The 13,747-nt window shown below is 50.3% G+C and overlaps 1 protein-coding gene across 1 annotated transcript in view; it reads left to right on the top strand.

The window, feature by feature from the left end:
- ADCY1 (adenylate cyclase 1) overlaps positions 1–13,747 on the top strand; it is a 126,529-nt gene that overhangs the window by 61,641 nt on the left and 51,141 nt on the right. Inside the window, exon 5 of the mRNA XM_012458522.3 lies at positions 7,047–7,174. Coding sequence (XP_012313945.3) covers positions 7,047–7,174 — 128 coding nt within the window. The remainder of the gene's footprint in view (positions 1–7,046; positions 7,175–13,747) is intronic.

The following is a 13,747-nucleotide window of genomic DNA, read 5'->3' as shown; positions in this document are numbered from 1 at the left end:
TGGTTTCTGTGATTATAAAATGTGAAAAGCACACCGGAGAGTCTGTACGTCCTTTGCTGCTCCCACACCCCAGTTCTGTGAGCTGCTAAAAACTGGCCACATTGGAGGCCTAAAGTGAATTTGCACCCGTAATGTAGCTCCAACAATTGTTAATGTCTGGTTAGTCTTGTTTGGTCTGTACCCTCTGCCTTCCCTCAAATCCTAGGCATCATCTCACTTCCTCCATAAACCCTTTAACTCTATCATCTGAGAACGTTTCACCTGGCGCCACCGTGATACTGTTATATCCAACCAAACTGATGAAAGTTACAAACCCAGTCTGGGCTTGGTTTACCCTTGTTTCTCAAAAGTGTCTTTTCATCCTGGCTGATTTGTTCCAATCAGGATACAAATGAGATGGACATATGTTTTGATTGTCCTGTGGGATTTTAATATTTGGAGGTGACTAAACAATGACACAGAGAGGCCCGTGCCTTGAAGGAAGTTTATTACTCACAGCCTATAGGCCAGAGGGAATGCACGCCATGCTAAACAGGGCCACACAGAAGGAGGAAGGGGACAGTGTGGCCTTGAGCCTTCATTGTGGTTTCTGGGGAAGGAAGGGGTGGGGCAGGTTAAGCAGCTTATCAGGCTTAGGATCAGATAGTTTGAATAATGTGCATGGGCTCTGGGCTATAGGAGTAGGCCCTGGTTGGTACCTGGCCAGGGGTTGATTTAGGGCAGGTAGGTGAGAATTAAATTAGACAAAGGGTGGTCAGGGCATGGACTGGGGATGGGGTGGTTTGCATGTGAAGTATTTACTGTTTCTAGGAATTAGCTAGTCTGGAGATTTCCTTTTAATCGTTAACAGTGCCCCTCCCTTGTTGGCCCCCCATCCTCTGTGATATTGTTTATGTGTTCTTCCTGCCCTCTCAGCCGCTCGCTCCTATGAACTGGTAGATCTTCAGGAGACTTCGTAGGTTCTTGGATCTGCTTTTGTTTTTGTTGTTTTAGTAACCCTTCCCTGGGTGGCTGTGCACTTCTTATTGCTTCTGTCTAGCAGGCAGGTGCTGGCTGCTTTTCTTCTTGCCAGGTTGAGGTTGATGGCGGAGTGATTATCAGTGTGACCCGTCTGTCACTGGTCTCCCATCCACATTGCAGCCAGTGGTTTTATAGCAGCTGCCTTGCAAGCATGGCTGACATTTTGTGCTGCATTTGAGTTTGCAAGATGGAGGTTTTTAATTCCATAGTTTCTTTAGCATTATTAGCTCATGATTTTTTCTAAAAAAGAATACTTACTTATTTGTTTATTCTAAAAAATAGTAAATGTTCGATTCTTTTTACCTATCAGTTTTCAAAATAATAATCAGCACCCTGTTATGAAGTCATGGATTTTAAAAAATTTGATGTGTTTTGATCAATTGCCGTCTTTTTTATTTTTGATGCTCAAATTTCCTGTTTTGTAAAGTGGGAGCCCGTTCAGGTTACCTTCTGCTTTCTGGTTTTTTTTGGCCAGTCACCCCTGAGCAGCATCTTTAGACGAAGCATTTTTCAAGAAGGCCTGGTTTCTTTCAGCGGGAAATAGTTTTCAACCCCATAATCTGGGTTGTCATTGGTCCAAGGCTTTTTAGGGCACTGAGAGAGGATTTTTTTTAAAAAAAATAAAAATAAATTATGAGTTTATATTGATATTTCCAACTCACTTAACTTAACTCCTTTGATTTTTATATTGGTATCTTTTCTGTGATGCTGAAAATTCTAATGACAGTAATATTATTTGTTTCATCCTTCTATATATAGTAGGCTCAAAATAACATTGCCAATATTATTTTCAACGACAAGTTTGCTGAATGTAGAGATGGCTTTGTGGTTATTTTTGTCCTTGCATTATATCCTACCAGACATACGGTCAAATAGACGTTTTCTCATCGCTTGGAATAATTATTCTCTCTGTGGTCATGCTGGTAACAGATTTATTTCGTTTTACTTTTGATCTTTTACGTATCACTGTTTTTAATTTAATTTTTCTTTTTAGGCACATAAAACAATTGTATGGTTCAGTTCCACAGTAAAAACTCGAAGTTCAGATACATTGAGAGACCCCTCCCCTGCCCACTGTTCCTCCCATGCGTGTGGTTAGACATTTGTGTGCAGTTTCCCTTTGCCCCTCTGTGGTTCCTTTTTGTTCCTTTTTGATGCTGGCAGCGCATGCGCTGTGAAACTGTTCCTGGAGAGCACTTCCCAACAGGGCACGCTGATTCCTCAGTCCCTCCTGAGGCGGGGAGGCTTCCGGGGACCTGATTTGATCCTGTTGGTGGACAGGTGTCTGCAGAGTTGTTGGGTTTTTTCAGTTCTTCTGCCCTATCTCTGTAGCGGGAAGCTTCTTCTAGAGTTTTCTAAAATTTCTTATTTCATTTTTCCACTGAGAGCCAAACACTCAGTCTTAGAAAGTTAATTGGCCTTGGCCAGTTTGGGTTTTGGATGCAGTCACTTTGGGCAAAAACTGGATTGATTCAGGCTTTTCATCCCCTCCTTCTCCCAGGTTCCTCAGAACTGGGGTGCTGTGTGTGAGTCCATACATCCTCCTCCGGCCTCTCTGGACTCCACTGTTGTAGAGCCGGCCCTAGAGGGGCCTGGGCAGTCAGAGCTCTGGAATTGGCAGTGGATCTTCCTGAGCCACTGACTGCTTTCTTCTAGACATCACTTCAGTGCCCTTCTGGGATGGGTGCTGGGGCTGGGCAGGGTCAGAGCGCTGGCTTAGGTGAGCCCTTGTTGTTCTAGACCCTTTCCTGTGGCTGCCTGCTCAGGCAAGGCCGTGATGGGTCCAGGCTGTCTGTGAGCCGGCTGCAGCTCTTTAGGCCACACCTGGAGCAAATCAGGAGACCTTCCTACCTGGATCATCCAGCAGCTGCTCTGTTGTACTGAGAAGCTTCTATTGTCACGTCACCTGCCTGCAGTCCTGTCCCTTTCAAGCCTAGGAGGGAGGGGCAGGCAGCTCTGGTCCCTCAGGGCTGAATGTGTCTTTGAGCCCCTGCCAACCCTCCATCTCATCTTCTTTCTTCTTTTGGAGGAGACACAACACTCCCTGCGGTGCTTAGTGCAGTGGACTCTAGGTGCTGTCTTTCCATATTTATACAAAAGAGTCTAAAATCAGAAACACCGAAACCAATTAGAAATACCTTTTTTTGATCTCTTAAGCTTGCTAACAAAAGCCAGGGCCTCTGAGATTAAAGATAAAATAAAACAATGTATTCGACATTTGTTCTAAGCTGTCTCCACCAGTGCCAGGGTGGTGGAGGTGGGTGGGAAAGGGATGCCAGGAGGGGCCAGGAGGGTCCTCAGCTTTGCATCTGAGAACAGTTTCCAGAGACTCATGTGTGATGCTGGGTGAGCTGGAATTGTGTACACTTGTGTGGATGGTTTGAGTCACCCAGACTCATGTGTGATGCTGGGTGAGCTGGAATTGTGTACACCTGTGTGGATGGTTTGAGTCGCCCAGGTTCCTGGAGAGGATTGTTGCTCTAAAGACAACCGTTCTGGATAATTTCTCTAGAATACGCAAGCCCTCATCTGCTTGTAAGGCCTTGCCACACGGCCATGTGCATGTAGATGGTCCGTGCTAGATGGCTTTGCCCTTGGTCCTCATGCAGGGATGGGTTCTCCCCACTCACAGCTCACCCATGCCGGCGCAGTGACGGTCACACTTGAGGCTCCATGGGCATCTCTTCGGCCTTCATTCCTGTGTGCTGTTTATGCCTCCTTTTCCACGGGACTCCTGTAGAGATAGTAATTGAAGTTTCCATCCCAGCCAGCCCCACAGTGATGTCCTTTTCTGTGGTGGCCATGCCAAGTCTTAGTGTCAGATAGGATAGTTGGGGTCATATGGTGGGCTGTTTGGAGCAGCTCTACTGACAAGCCCCTCCTTTGCCTTTTACCCTGAAGGCCCTGCTACCTTCAGATCTGACTGGCCCATTCACTCATGCACGCTTGTCCTGTCAGCAGTCTTGTCCTGCACACCTGTCCCACCCCAGGGATAAGCTTGTTCTGGACACACAGAGATGACCAGGAGGCCCTGGTACTCACGGGACCCTGGAGAGATTCTGGGGACACAGCTCAGAGCTGAGGTGGGGGCAGGGACACTAGCGGTTGCCCACAGTCCCTGAGTCCACTCACGCGCATGAGATGCAGGGATGATCAGGGACCCACGTCACCCTCAGTCCTCGACGTCCAGAGCACAGTTGGGGATTGGTGACCTTACAGTTGGGGATTGGTGACCCTCTCAAAACCGTGTGCAAGAAGAGTTCCAGCAGCCAGTGGGCTTTGTGGTTCTTGTGGGCTCCCAGGGGGGTCTTGAGCCCACCTTTGGGACCTCTGGGAAGAAATCCTGATGTGTCAGGGCCATTGTCACAGATTGTGAGTGCTCACGGGGTTTCTAATCTCAGGGAGGGCTGGGAGGTGGCGAGGGCTGGGGTGGAGGAAGCCTGAGTGTGAGGTGTGTCGGCTGCCCCTTCCTGGCTGGCCCCGTACATTCAGGCCTGCTTCTGGCCATTGGAGATATTTGGGGGATGTTTGGAAGCAGGCCTGAATGCATGGGGCCTGCTAGGGCAGTGCCAGTGGGGCAGTGTCGCAGGAGGAAGCCCAGAGCTGACTGTGGGCCTGGAGGCTCTGGTGAGGATGGCTTGAGAAGGCTGGCCAGCCGCATCCCTGGCTGCCTGAGGGGCCCGGGGCCCTGCCTTCAGTTTTTCAGGACAGAGACTGGCATTGTCAGCCCACCTTGGGGATCCAGTGAATGGGCACTGGAACCAGGCAGCAACCCAGTGTCCAGGTCACTTTTGTGGCCTCTTGGCTGTACCTTCTCTGGGACAGGACCTGGTCCTTTCTGTGACCACTGACTGTGGTCCCAGGCCCTGTCATTGCTGCAGTGACAGTAACCATGGTGCCAGCCACTTCATGGAGACCCTTACCCAGATTGTCGCTGGTCCCCACAGCCAGCCTCCAAGCAGGCATATCCTGACCCCTTTGAAACATTTGGACACCTGGGAAACGGCAGCTGTGGGGCCAAGCAGCCTGCCCTTGGGTGGAGTGAACATGAGAACCCACCCACTTCTGAACTCGTGCCCCCAGGCCTCTGACATGGGTTCATGTCAGCTCCAGCTCAGCCTGCCGGGGGACGAGGGCAGGTGGGAGGACCCCCTTCCACAGATAAGGAGGCCAGGGTTCTAAGGGTTAAGTAGTTGTCACAGTCATGCAGAGATGGAGTGGATCTGAAGTGGCCAGACCCTGAACGTCTTTGGATTGTCACCTGCCCTTCTGTGACCAGCTGCCTGTCAGCAGGAGGAGTGTGCCAGGCCCTCACAGAACAGACTCAGCCCCTGGGCTTTTCCAGGCTGGCCTCAGTGTCCTCTCCACAGACTGAAGTTTCCGGTCACCTCCTCCCCTTGTCTCCCATCCACGTCTTGGAGTGCTGAGGGAGGCTCAGCGGTGGAAGGAGCTGGGCACAGAGCCAACTGCATGCCCAACAGCGCCCCCTTCTCAGATGCTGGGTGGTGGCCAGGACCATCCCTTAAGGTCCCTTCAGCGCCAGGCCTGAGGGCAGCTCAGGACAGCAGCAGGGTCATCAGCTGTCTGCTCAGCTCTGGGAAGATACTTCTATGGACAGGCCATTCAGCTGGTAGGCCAATCCCTGCTCAGCCTGGAAACTGGGGCTCCCAGCGGTCGGTGTAGCCTGTCCCTGCCCTGACTCACTCTGTGCTGGCCCAGGTTCCTCTTCTTTGAGAATGTGGGGCACAGGTGAGCACAGGGATCATGAGAGCTGAGCATTCTTATCCCAAATACACTTGTGTTAACTCAGCATTCGAGAGGACCTGTAGGGCCCCAGTCCTTTGTAGGAAACCAAAGGATCACATTAAATACAAGCCACCAATGTGTTCTCAGAGTGGGGCTGGAGGAGTTCTGTGGCCTTATGAGACCATCTCGCGGGACCTCTGAAGTCCTTCCTCATCCAGCACTGTGCTCGTGTGAGGCTGGTTCCTTCATGGGTATCTGCGGAGATAGCACAGCGCTAAGGCTGGATGCAGAAGTGGGTCACAGAATCCGCTGTCTGCCCTGGAGACGATGGCACCACAGAGGCTCACAGAAGTGGACTGCAGTACTGTGCTGCTCGTGCATTGTCTTTTGTTTGGGGAAATGTCATGATTTTTCATAAAATGTTATTCATGTTAACATGCAGTGGATTCATTATTATTTTTAAATGCATTTGTATACAAAAAAATTCTTATTGGTAAATGTCAGTAGCTACAACCCACCTACACAAACGGTTTTTGTTTTTAGCAAGTCCTCAGAGATTTCAAGACATAAAGGGGTCCTGAAATGGAAATGTTTTAGAGCTGCTGTTTTAATGTTGTCCCTGAAATCAATACAGCAGTTGTGATGATAATCCCAGTTGACACGGATTGATCCAAGTAAGACACTACAAGGTCTTCATACCACTGTACAAATGAGCAGATGGACATTCAGCTTTGACCAGTGCCTTCTGCCTCCTGGGAGTGTGCCCTGTGGGTGGGGAGGTCAGAAGCCCCAGGGACACCCAGATGGGTGAGAAGTCCACCCTTCCTGGGGGAAGCAGGTGTCGGGGGGAATCTAGCATGTTCCAGAGGGCTGTCTGTGATGGTCTGCATGGTGATGGACCATAATAGGCTAAGGGAGGTTCCATGGGAATAAAGGAAGTCGAGGAAGATCCCTCATGGAGGAGGCATTCAAGCTGCATCTTGAAGGATCACCCTTTAGGGTTGGCTGAGTGAAGCAAACGGGGGATGGACCACCCAGGGGAAGAAGGCCATGAGCGAGGTATGGGGAAAGGGAGAAGGAGATCGATGCAAGCCTGGTCCCGGCCCTCAAGACTCTGCTGACCACACAAGGGTGTGACCTGGCGGGAAGGTGATGGCCCTGGTGCAGTGTGTCTTGCTGGTGCTCTGTGGCCACCAGCATCTAGAGGTGGTGGAGCCAGAAGACGTGCTCACAGCCGTTGCAGCGCTGTCTCTTACTGTGTGCCTTGCCCTCCCCTGAAGGAGAACCACTGTCGCCGCATCAAGATTCTGGGGGACTGCTACTACTGCGTGTCGGGCCTCACCCAGCCCAAGACCGACCACGCCCACTGCTGTGTGGAGATGGGGCTCGACATGATTGACACCATCACGTAAGTACCCCGACGGGTGTCTGCACGTTGAGTCCTGGAAGCTGAGCCACCTTCTGCCCCACGTGGGTTCCCCACTCAGGACCTCACTTTGTCCTGGTGGGTCTGTCTGAGGTTGCAGAGAATGATGCCAGTATCAAGAAGGTGCTGTGTTCAGGAAGCCCAACCTGTGTGTGAAAGGATGCTTCTGTGATTCCCACCTTTACATTTCGTGTATGACTGTATTTCTTTGTCCACAGGAATCCTGCATATTGCCAGGTATGCATGAGTCATGCAAAAATAAATTAGTTTTTAGCTTAGCCAGATAAGACATTCAGAAAGGTTTGGCCCCAATCTAGCTGAATTCTCTATTAAAAGGAAGTAAATGTGTGTGTTTCTCTTCACTCAGTAAGGTGACTGGGTCTCAGGTGCTCTCTCTGTGGGGAGACAGGCTTGGGATCCAGGCAGGTGAGTTTTCATGGAATGAATATTACACCTATGAGGCCAGGCCTGCCCCTTTCCTGGTCAGTGTTACATTGTCATCATCCTTATCAGAGACTGAGATGAAGACACAGATGTTTTTGTCAAGCTAGGGAAGGTGTGGAGCTAGAAAGCTGAGCTAATGTATGAGGTGTAGATGCAAACAAACATCTCAAAATGTGGAGAGGTGGGTATGCTCCAGTGAGATGGGACCAACAGGGATTGGGGCATAGCTTTATACCTAGAGCGGGAATGTCGTAGCGTAAGAATTGTGTAGGGAGACGATGGGTAGCTGCGGGTGAAAGGACGCATAGGCAAACACCCCAGCCAGCGAGGCTGAGAGACAGGGTGAGCCCACTGGCTCCCTGTGCCGCATGGCTGCCTCGTGGGCCGCCCCATGCGGTGCTCCTGCAGACAAACAGTGTGACTGGAAAGAGGCGATCAGGAAGGGGCCAGCACCTCGGGCATTGCGCCTACTTCTGGCACCTGCATGTCAGAGACACGAGCAAAGGTGAACCCTGGGGGCAGCGGTTCTCCAGCAGGGTTTCATGTCAGAGTCGCCTGTGAGAGCCAAAGTCCCTGATGGCGGCTCCACCCCAAGAGTCTGAGGTGGCTTGTTTGGAGTGTGATCTGGGACTGAGAGTGGAAAAGCCCCCCAGCTGACCTTAGTATGCAGTCACTCAGAGAGCCGTTGATGTAGAGAACAGCAGCCTGGCTGGAGGAGACGCTGGGCAGAAGCGGGAAGGAAGGAGGACGCCTGGCTTGAAGAAGACTTAGAGGTGATGACTGTCTCCTGTTCTCTGAAACAATGGGACGTTATCACAGCACATCATATATGTTGTATGTTGCGTCTTAGATGACATCATATATCACTTTACACCACATATCACTTGTATATTATGTGTCGTGTCATAGTTACATAACACGTTTCATCTAATACATATCACATAATCTACATGTCACATATTGTATCATATATCACACATCGTATAATTGTCTTTCCTATTTCATAATAGATCGCATCACATCGTCATATCACATTATGTCATAGATCACATTATATCACATCACATATCATATGCTATTTGTGTGTATATAGATCATATATCATGTCAGATCTGGTTTTGTGTGATCTCCTTGGGGGAAAATGAGGCTCTGTAGGTGGAAGCTCTAAGGAGACAGATGTCCGTCCATTCACTTAGTAAATATTTGTAAAGTCCCAACTTGGTGCGTGCCGAGCACAGACACAAGCAGAGTTGAATGATGTGGGCTGACCTGGTTAACCAGCTGGCTCACGGAGTTGAACCAGATGGTCTTGTGCTCTTGAAGGTTGGCGACCCTAGCTGTGCCGACCGGGGTCCTCCTGAGAGGGGTCTGGTGCTTTCTGTTGGCCCCTGGTCTCCTCACCTGGCTGCTTATGCTCCTGTGCTCAGTGATTCCCCCATCGCTCACATGAGGGCCTTAAAGGGTGCCATCCTTCCTTCCACTCCTGTTTCTGCTTGATATGAATGTTGATGGGTTATAAGCTGTTTCTGCAGGCGCACCTCTTTCTGGCTGCTGCCCGGGAAGCCCTGCATCAGCCCTCTGGTTCTACACCTGGCATGGAGCTGCCTGAAGCTGCAAACCCACCTGGCTTGCTCCATTTTCTGGTTGACTTGCTCCCTAAACCTGTGTCCCCTTGACCAGCTCACCTGACATTCCAGCCACTGGCTGTCAGTCTGTGAGGTTCTCCAGACTTTGGTGCCCCCAGCTCCATATCTCTGGCCCTGTTACCTGAGACTGGTCTATCCTAGTGCTGGGGGCATCTTCCTGGGCCTTCTCTGGCTTCTGTCTGCTTGGGCTCCTGATTCCCAGAGTGTTCCCAGGGCCTCAGGAATCTCTGCACACCAGAGTTCCTGTCACTCAGCTTCTTGGCTCTGGACCAGAAGAAAAGCCAGCGAAGACTGAGCACGGAAGATACTTCCCAGCCAAACAAGCCCTTCTTCCTCCTCAGACTGTCACAGACTCTGGGACCCACCAGTGTGTGCTCTGCATGGCTGGCCTTCTGCTGGGACCATCCTGGCATCTGGTGCATCTGCTGCCAGCCACATTGGGCTTTGTGTGTTCCTGCCTTGCACATTCAGGATGGAATTTGTTTATCAACAGGAGGAGCTTGCCCAGGCAGAGGAGGACACTTTATGTAATGTCTTTCTCTTCCTCCTACCTTAGAGTAGAGTGTTTTATTTGAAAGTTTGGAAGCATAAGCACTGCTTGGGAAGCACTCAGAACAGGTGAAGTGGCCAGAGCTAACCTTTCCCCTCAGGGTTCCATGCTGGGCCTGGCAGCTGTGCACACTGGCTCTGTTTGCCCCCTGCCACTTCTCAGTAGTGAGGTCTGCACTCTCATCTACATTTTTTCCTGTCTTGAGTCTGCTTCTGTTCCAGAAAGCCCTTCCCATCTTCAAAGGAGTGGGCCATGCCCCAAAACACTAATTTCAGGGGTTGCCCACTGACTTCCTCTTTCAGTAGAGCTCTGCGTGGCAGGCTCAGTGCCTGAGTGACCAGGAAGGAAAGGGGCCTGCGGGTCAGATATGTCCCTTTCCAAGGCCCACAGAGAGGTCTGTTCTAGGCTTGGGGAATTCTGAGTGGACAGAGGAAATCCTAAGGCAAATAAGGGATGTGTATTAGTCTGTCGTCACACTGCTATCAAGAACTACCTGGGACTGGGTAATTTAAAAAGAAAATAGGTTTAATTGAATCATAGTTCTGCAGGCTGTACAGGAGGCATGGCTGGGAAGGCCTCAGGAAACTTACAATCATGGTGGAAGGCAAAGGGGAGGCAAGCACATCTTCTCATGGCAGCAGGAGGGAGAGAGCAAAGGGGGAAGTGCTACACACTTTCAAACAAGAGGATCTGGCAGAATTCCCTCACTATCATGAGAACGGCAAGGGGGAAATCCGCTCCCATCATCCAGTGACTTCCCACCAGGTCCCTTCCCTAACACTGGGAATTACAACGGGACATGAGATTTGGGTGGGGACATAGAGCCAAGTCATATCAGTATGGTTTGGCTGGTGGGAAGATTCTTGAAGCATCTCATGCAGACTCTGTGGTTCCAGAGGCTGCTCTGATAGAGGATGGGGGTTGGGGCTCCACTGTCAGCCCCTCTTCAGTGCTTTGCTGGTAGCACAAGAAAGAAGTTGCTGCAGGTGCAAGCAAGCATGTATCCAGAGCTGGCTCTTGGCTTCTGAGGTTGGAGAAAGTCTTTCCCTTGTTGAACAAGTGGGCAATGGTCTTGTTTTTTCACTTTGAAGAATGTTTATTTCTATGGAAAAAATGAATAGACATATTTTCCTTTTCTGATCTCTCAACCTAGGCCCTCCATGCCTAGCGTCTAGTTATTTTTCACACAGATCGATCATTTGGGAAGAGTCTAGGACCCATTTTGCCAAATGCCTATGAGCCGAATGAAGCTCCAGTGTGAATCCAGCTGGGGCTGAGAGAGGCCCTCTGAAGTGCAGGGTGGGGCATCTCTTTGTAAAGACAAGGTAAAGAACAGTGGACTTGGAAGTGGGAGCACAGGGCCCCTACCTTCCTCAGCCACCCAGCTTGGGCAGCCTGGCTCTCTGGGAGCCGTAGCATCGAGAGGCCAGAGCAGTGGGCTGGGGTGTCTCCAAGGACCCGTGGCTCGTGCAGCTGGCCCTGGGCAGTCTGCCCCTGTCCCCAGATTACTTGCCCTGACCTCCACTACTAGATCAGATCCATCTCTCTCTCAAACTTGGGCTTTAACTACGAGCGTGGTAAATAATTTTAAGGAAATGCCCATTAATTGTTATTGGTGTGATTCTTAGTGAATTATTTAAAAGTGATATACATTCCCTGTTTGGGCCAGGTGGTTTCTGTCTATAGGACAGATGAAGATGGGGGTGAGAAGTATCCTAACTGTCCAGCGAGTTTGGTGACTGGGCTGGTCTTGCTTCTGAAGCGCTGTGTGACCCTGGACATGTCTCTTTTGTCTTGGAGCTTCAGTTTTTCTTCTCTGTGAAATGTCTGATTCCACCTCATGACATACTGTCTCTGAGCCCACGGAGCATTGGAAGGATGAGGATGGCAGGACCAGCCTCCCAGCTGTTGCAGCCAGGCTGACAAGGCCAGGCCCCATGTCCTGAGGTTTGGGACCAGTCCTTGACCTTGAATTTCCAGTGGGGTTTCTGCAGGACTCCCATGATGGCCAGGTTACAGGGATACAAGCAGCACATCAGTGCCTGTGTCAATCTCTGACCTTCCATGTGATGAGAGGCTCAGTCTGAGGCTTCCCAATGCTCCCTCTCTGTATTCCATACTTGGAAGTCATGTGTGACACTCTTGGAGCAGAAGGAAGGGGGCATTTTCTCCTGCTAGTGAAGTCACATGAAGCCTGAACCCCTCCCTGGGGCCTGGCTTGGGGGATACTCAGGTCTGAGTCCCTCTTCCTCACTGGGGCATTGCTCTGTGTGAGGTCTGTCCTTACTCACCTTCTGCTCAGAGACCCGTCCCCTCTGACACACACAACCAACTCTGCTCCCCTCCCAGAGAGGCCCTGAGTATTAGGTCACCCTAGGAAGCTGCTCCCAGCCAGCCAGTTCTGGCCTACCAAAATGGCATTTTATAGGGTTTCCGCCACCTCATCCCCAGCTGCTGTGTTTCCTGAGTGGGCTGGGGAGCTTCTGATTTCAGGAACCTGCCAGATTACTGGCTCCCATCCCTCAGGGGATGCTTCAGGTTCCTCGAGTCCTTAGTTTTCTCTGCAGTAAAATGGAAGAATAGTGTTTGCATCTCTGAGTTGTTTTGAGAATTTAATGAGCTCTTGGATTAAATGAGCCTGAATAGACTGGGTTCTAGCAGCCACTGCGAGTATTGATTCATCAGCTCCCAGAAAGAGAGAGCCGGTGGCTGATTCTGCAAGATTCTGTCTGAAGCAACATGGTTCTCTGCACCCATAGGGATGTGGATTTGTGTGTCCACTTCATGGGGGAAGTCTTGTCCGTCACAGGTGATAGGCAAACCATGAATCAGATTTTGAACAGGAACTTCATTTTTCCGTATGACCACCAAGGGTGCAAGTCACCATTTTTGCTAAGTAGCCTCAATGCAGATGCCTTGCTGACAGTGCGTATTTTGTTTAGTTATTTATATTTTCCCATATTCATTTCCTTCTGTGAATTTTGAAAAATAAATTTTTATTTCAGCGTTTGGTTTCAGTGCTTCTAGTTAAAATACAAAAGTATATTCAAAATATGTAAAACTACATAGGTATTAAAGATATATCAGTAGTCTAACTTCCACGTAGCGTAAATCTGTGGCATGCTACTTCTGAGTTAACTGAGGTTTCTGAACGTGTGCTGGGACTTGTGTGTTTCTGAGGTCTGGGCAGCCATCTGCCTTGGAATGGCTGCCGAGGCCTTCATGTCCTATGGTTTTGGGGGACAGGCCCTTGTAAGGATGAAGTGCGTAGTGATGGGTGGCTGGCAGGGGTTGGGTGGAGGCTGGGGAAGCAGTGGGGTTGTGCCAAGCAGGTACTCCGTGAGCCTTGGCAGGGACTCCAGAAAGGAGGCCTCAGTGGGAAGTCAGGGTGAAGGTGAACCAGACACAGGCTTCTTGGGTGGGTGGCACAGCCTTGCCTTGCATGTACTGAGTTGTTATTGACAAATGTGATATACAGTGGCCTCCAGAATGGGACTCCAGGCAGGGTTGAGGGCACAGTGAGGGCTGAGCTGGCTTATTGTCACCACCTGATGGCCCGCCCCGACTCCTCAAAGCTTTCATTAGTGTTTTCACCCCTGATGAAATAGGAAGAGGAGGTTGGCCTCTTAAGCCTTGAGATGCACTGGGTTTGAGTTTAAATGATTTCAAAGCTTGTCAGAGCCGGAGCTGGATTTATGCATGAGGAAACTAAGGCACAGAGATGGGCATTATGTACCCAAAGTCGGTTAGGCTTGCCTGGGGTTCCCCAGAAGCCCTCAGTTCTCTTACCACCTGCTCTGCCTCTGTTCCCTTCCCTAATGCCCTTTTCCAAACTCTCCTGTCCCCACCCCGGCTCCTGGTGAACGCCCCTCATGTCACCAGCCTCATGTCTGGATGTGGCCTCCAGGCCTTGAC

This window comes from Aotus nancymaae, unplaced genomic scaffold (genome assembly GCF_030222135.1).
Source record: "Aotus nancymaae isolate 86718 unplaced genomic scaffold, 86718_ANA_hifiasm-v0.15.2.pri h1tg000065l, whole genome shotgun sequence".
Classification (NCBI taxonomy): Eukaryota; Metazoa; Chordata; class Mammalia; order Primates; family Aotidae; genus Aotus; species Aotus nancymaae.
Note: the sequence above shows the minus strand (reverse complement) of the source record. Positions and strands in the feature narration are given on the sequence as shown.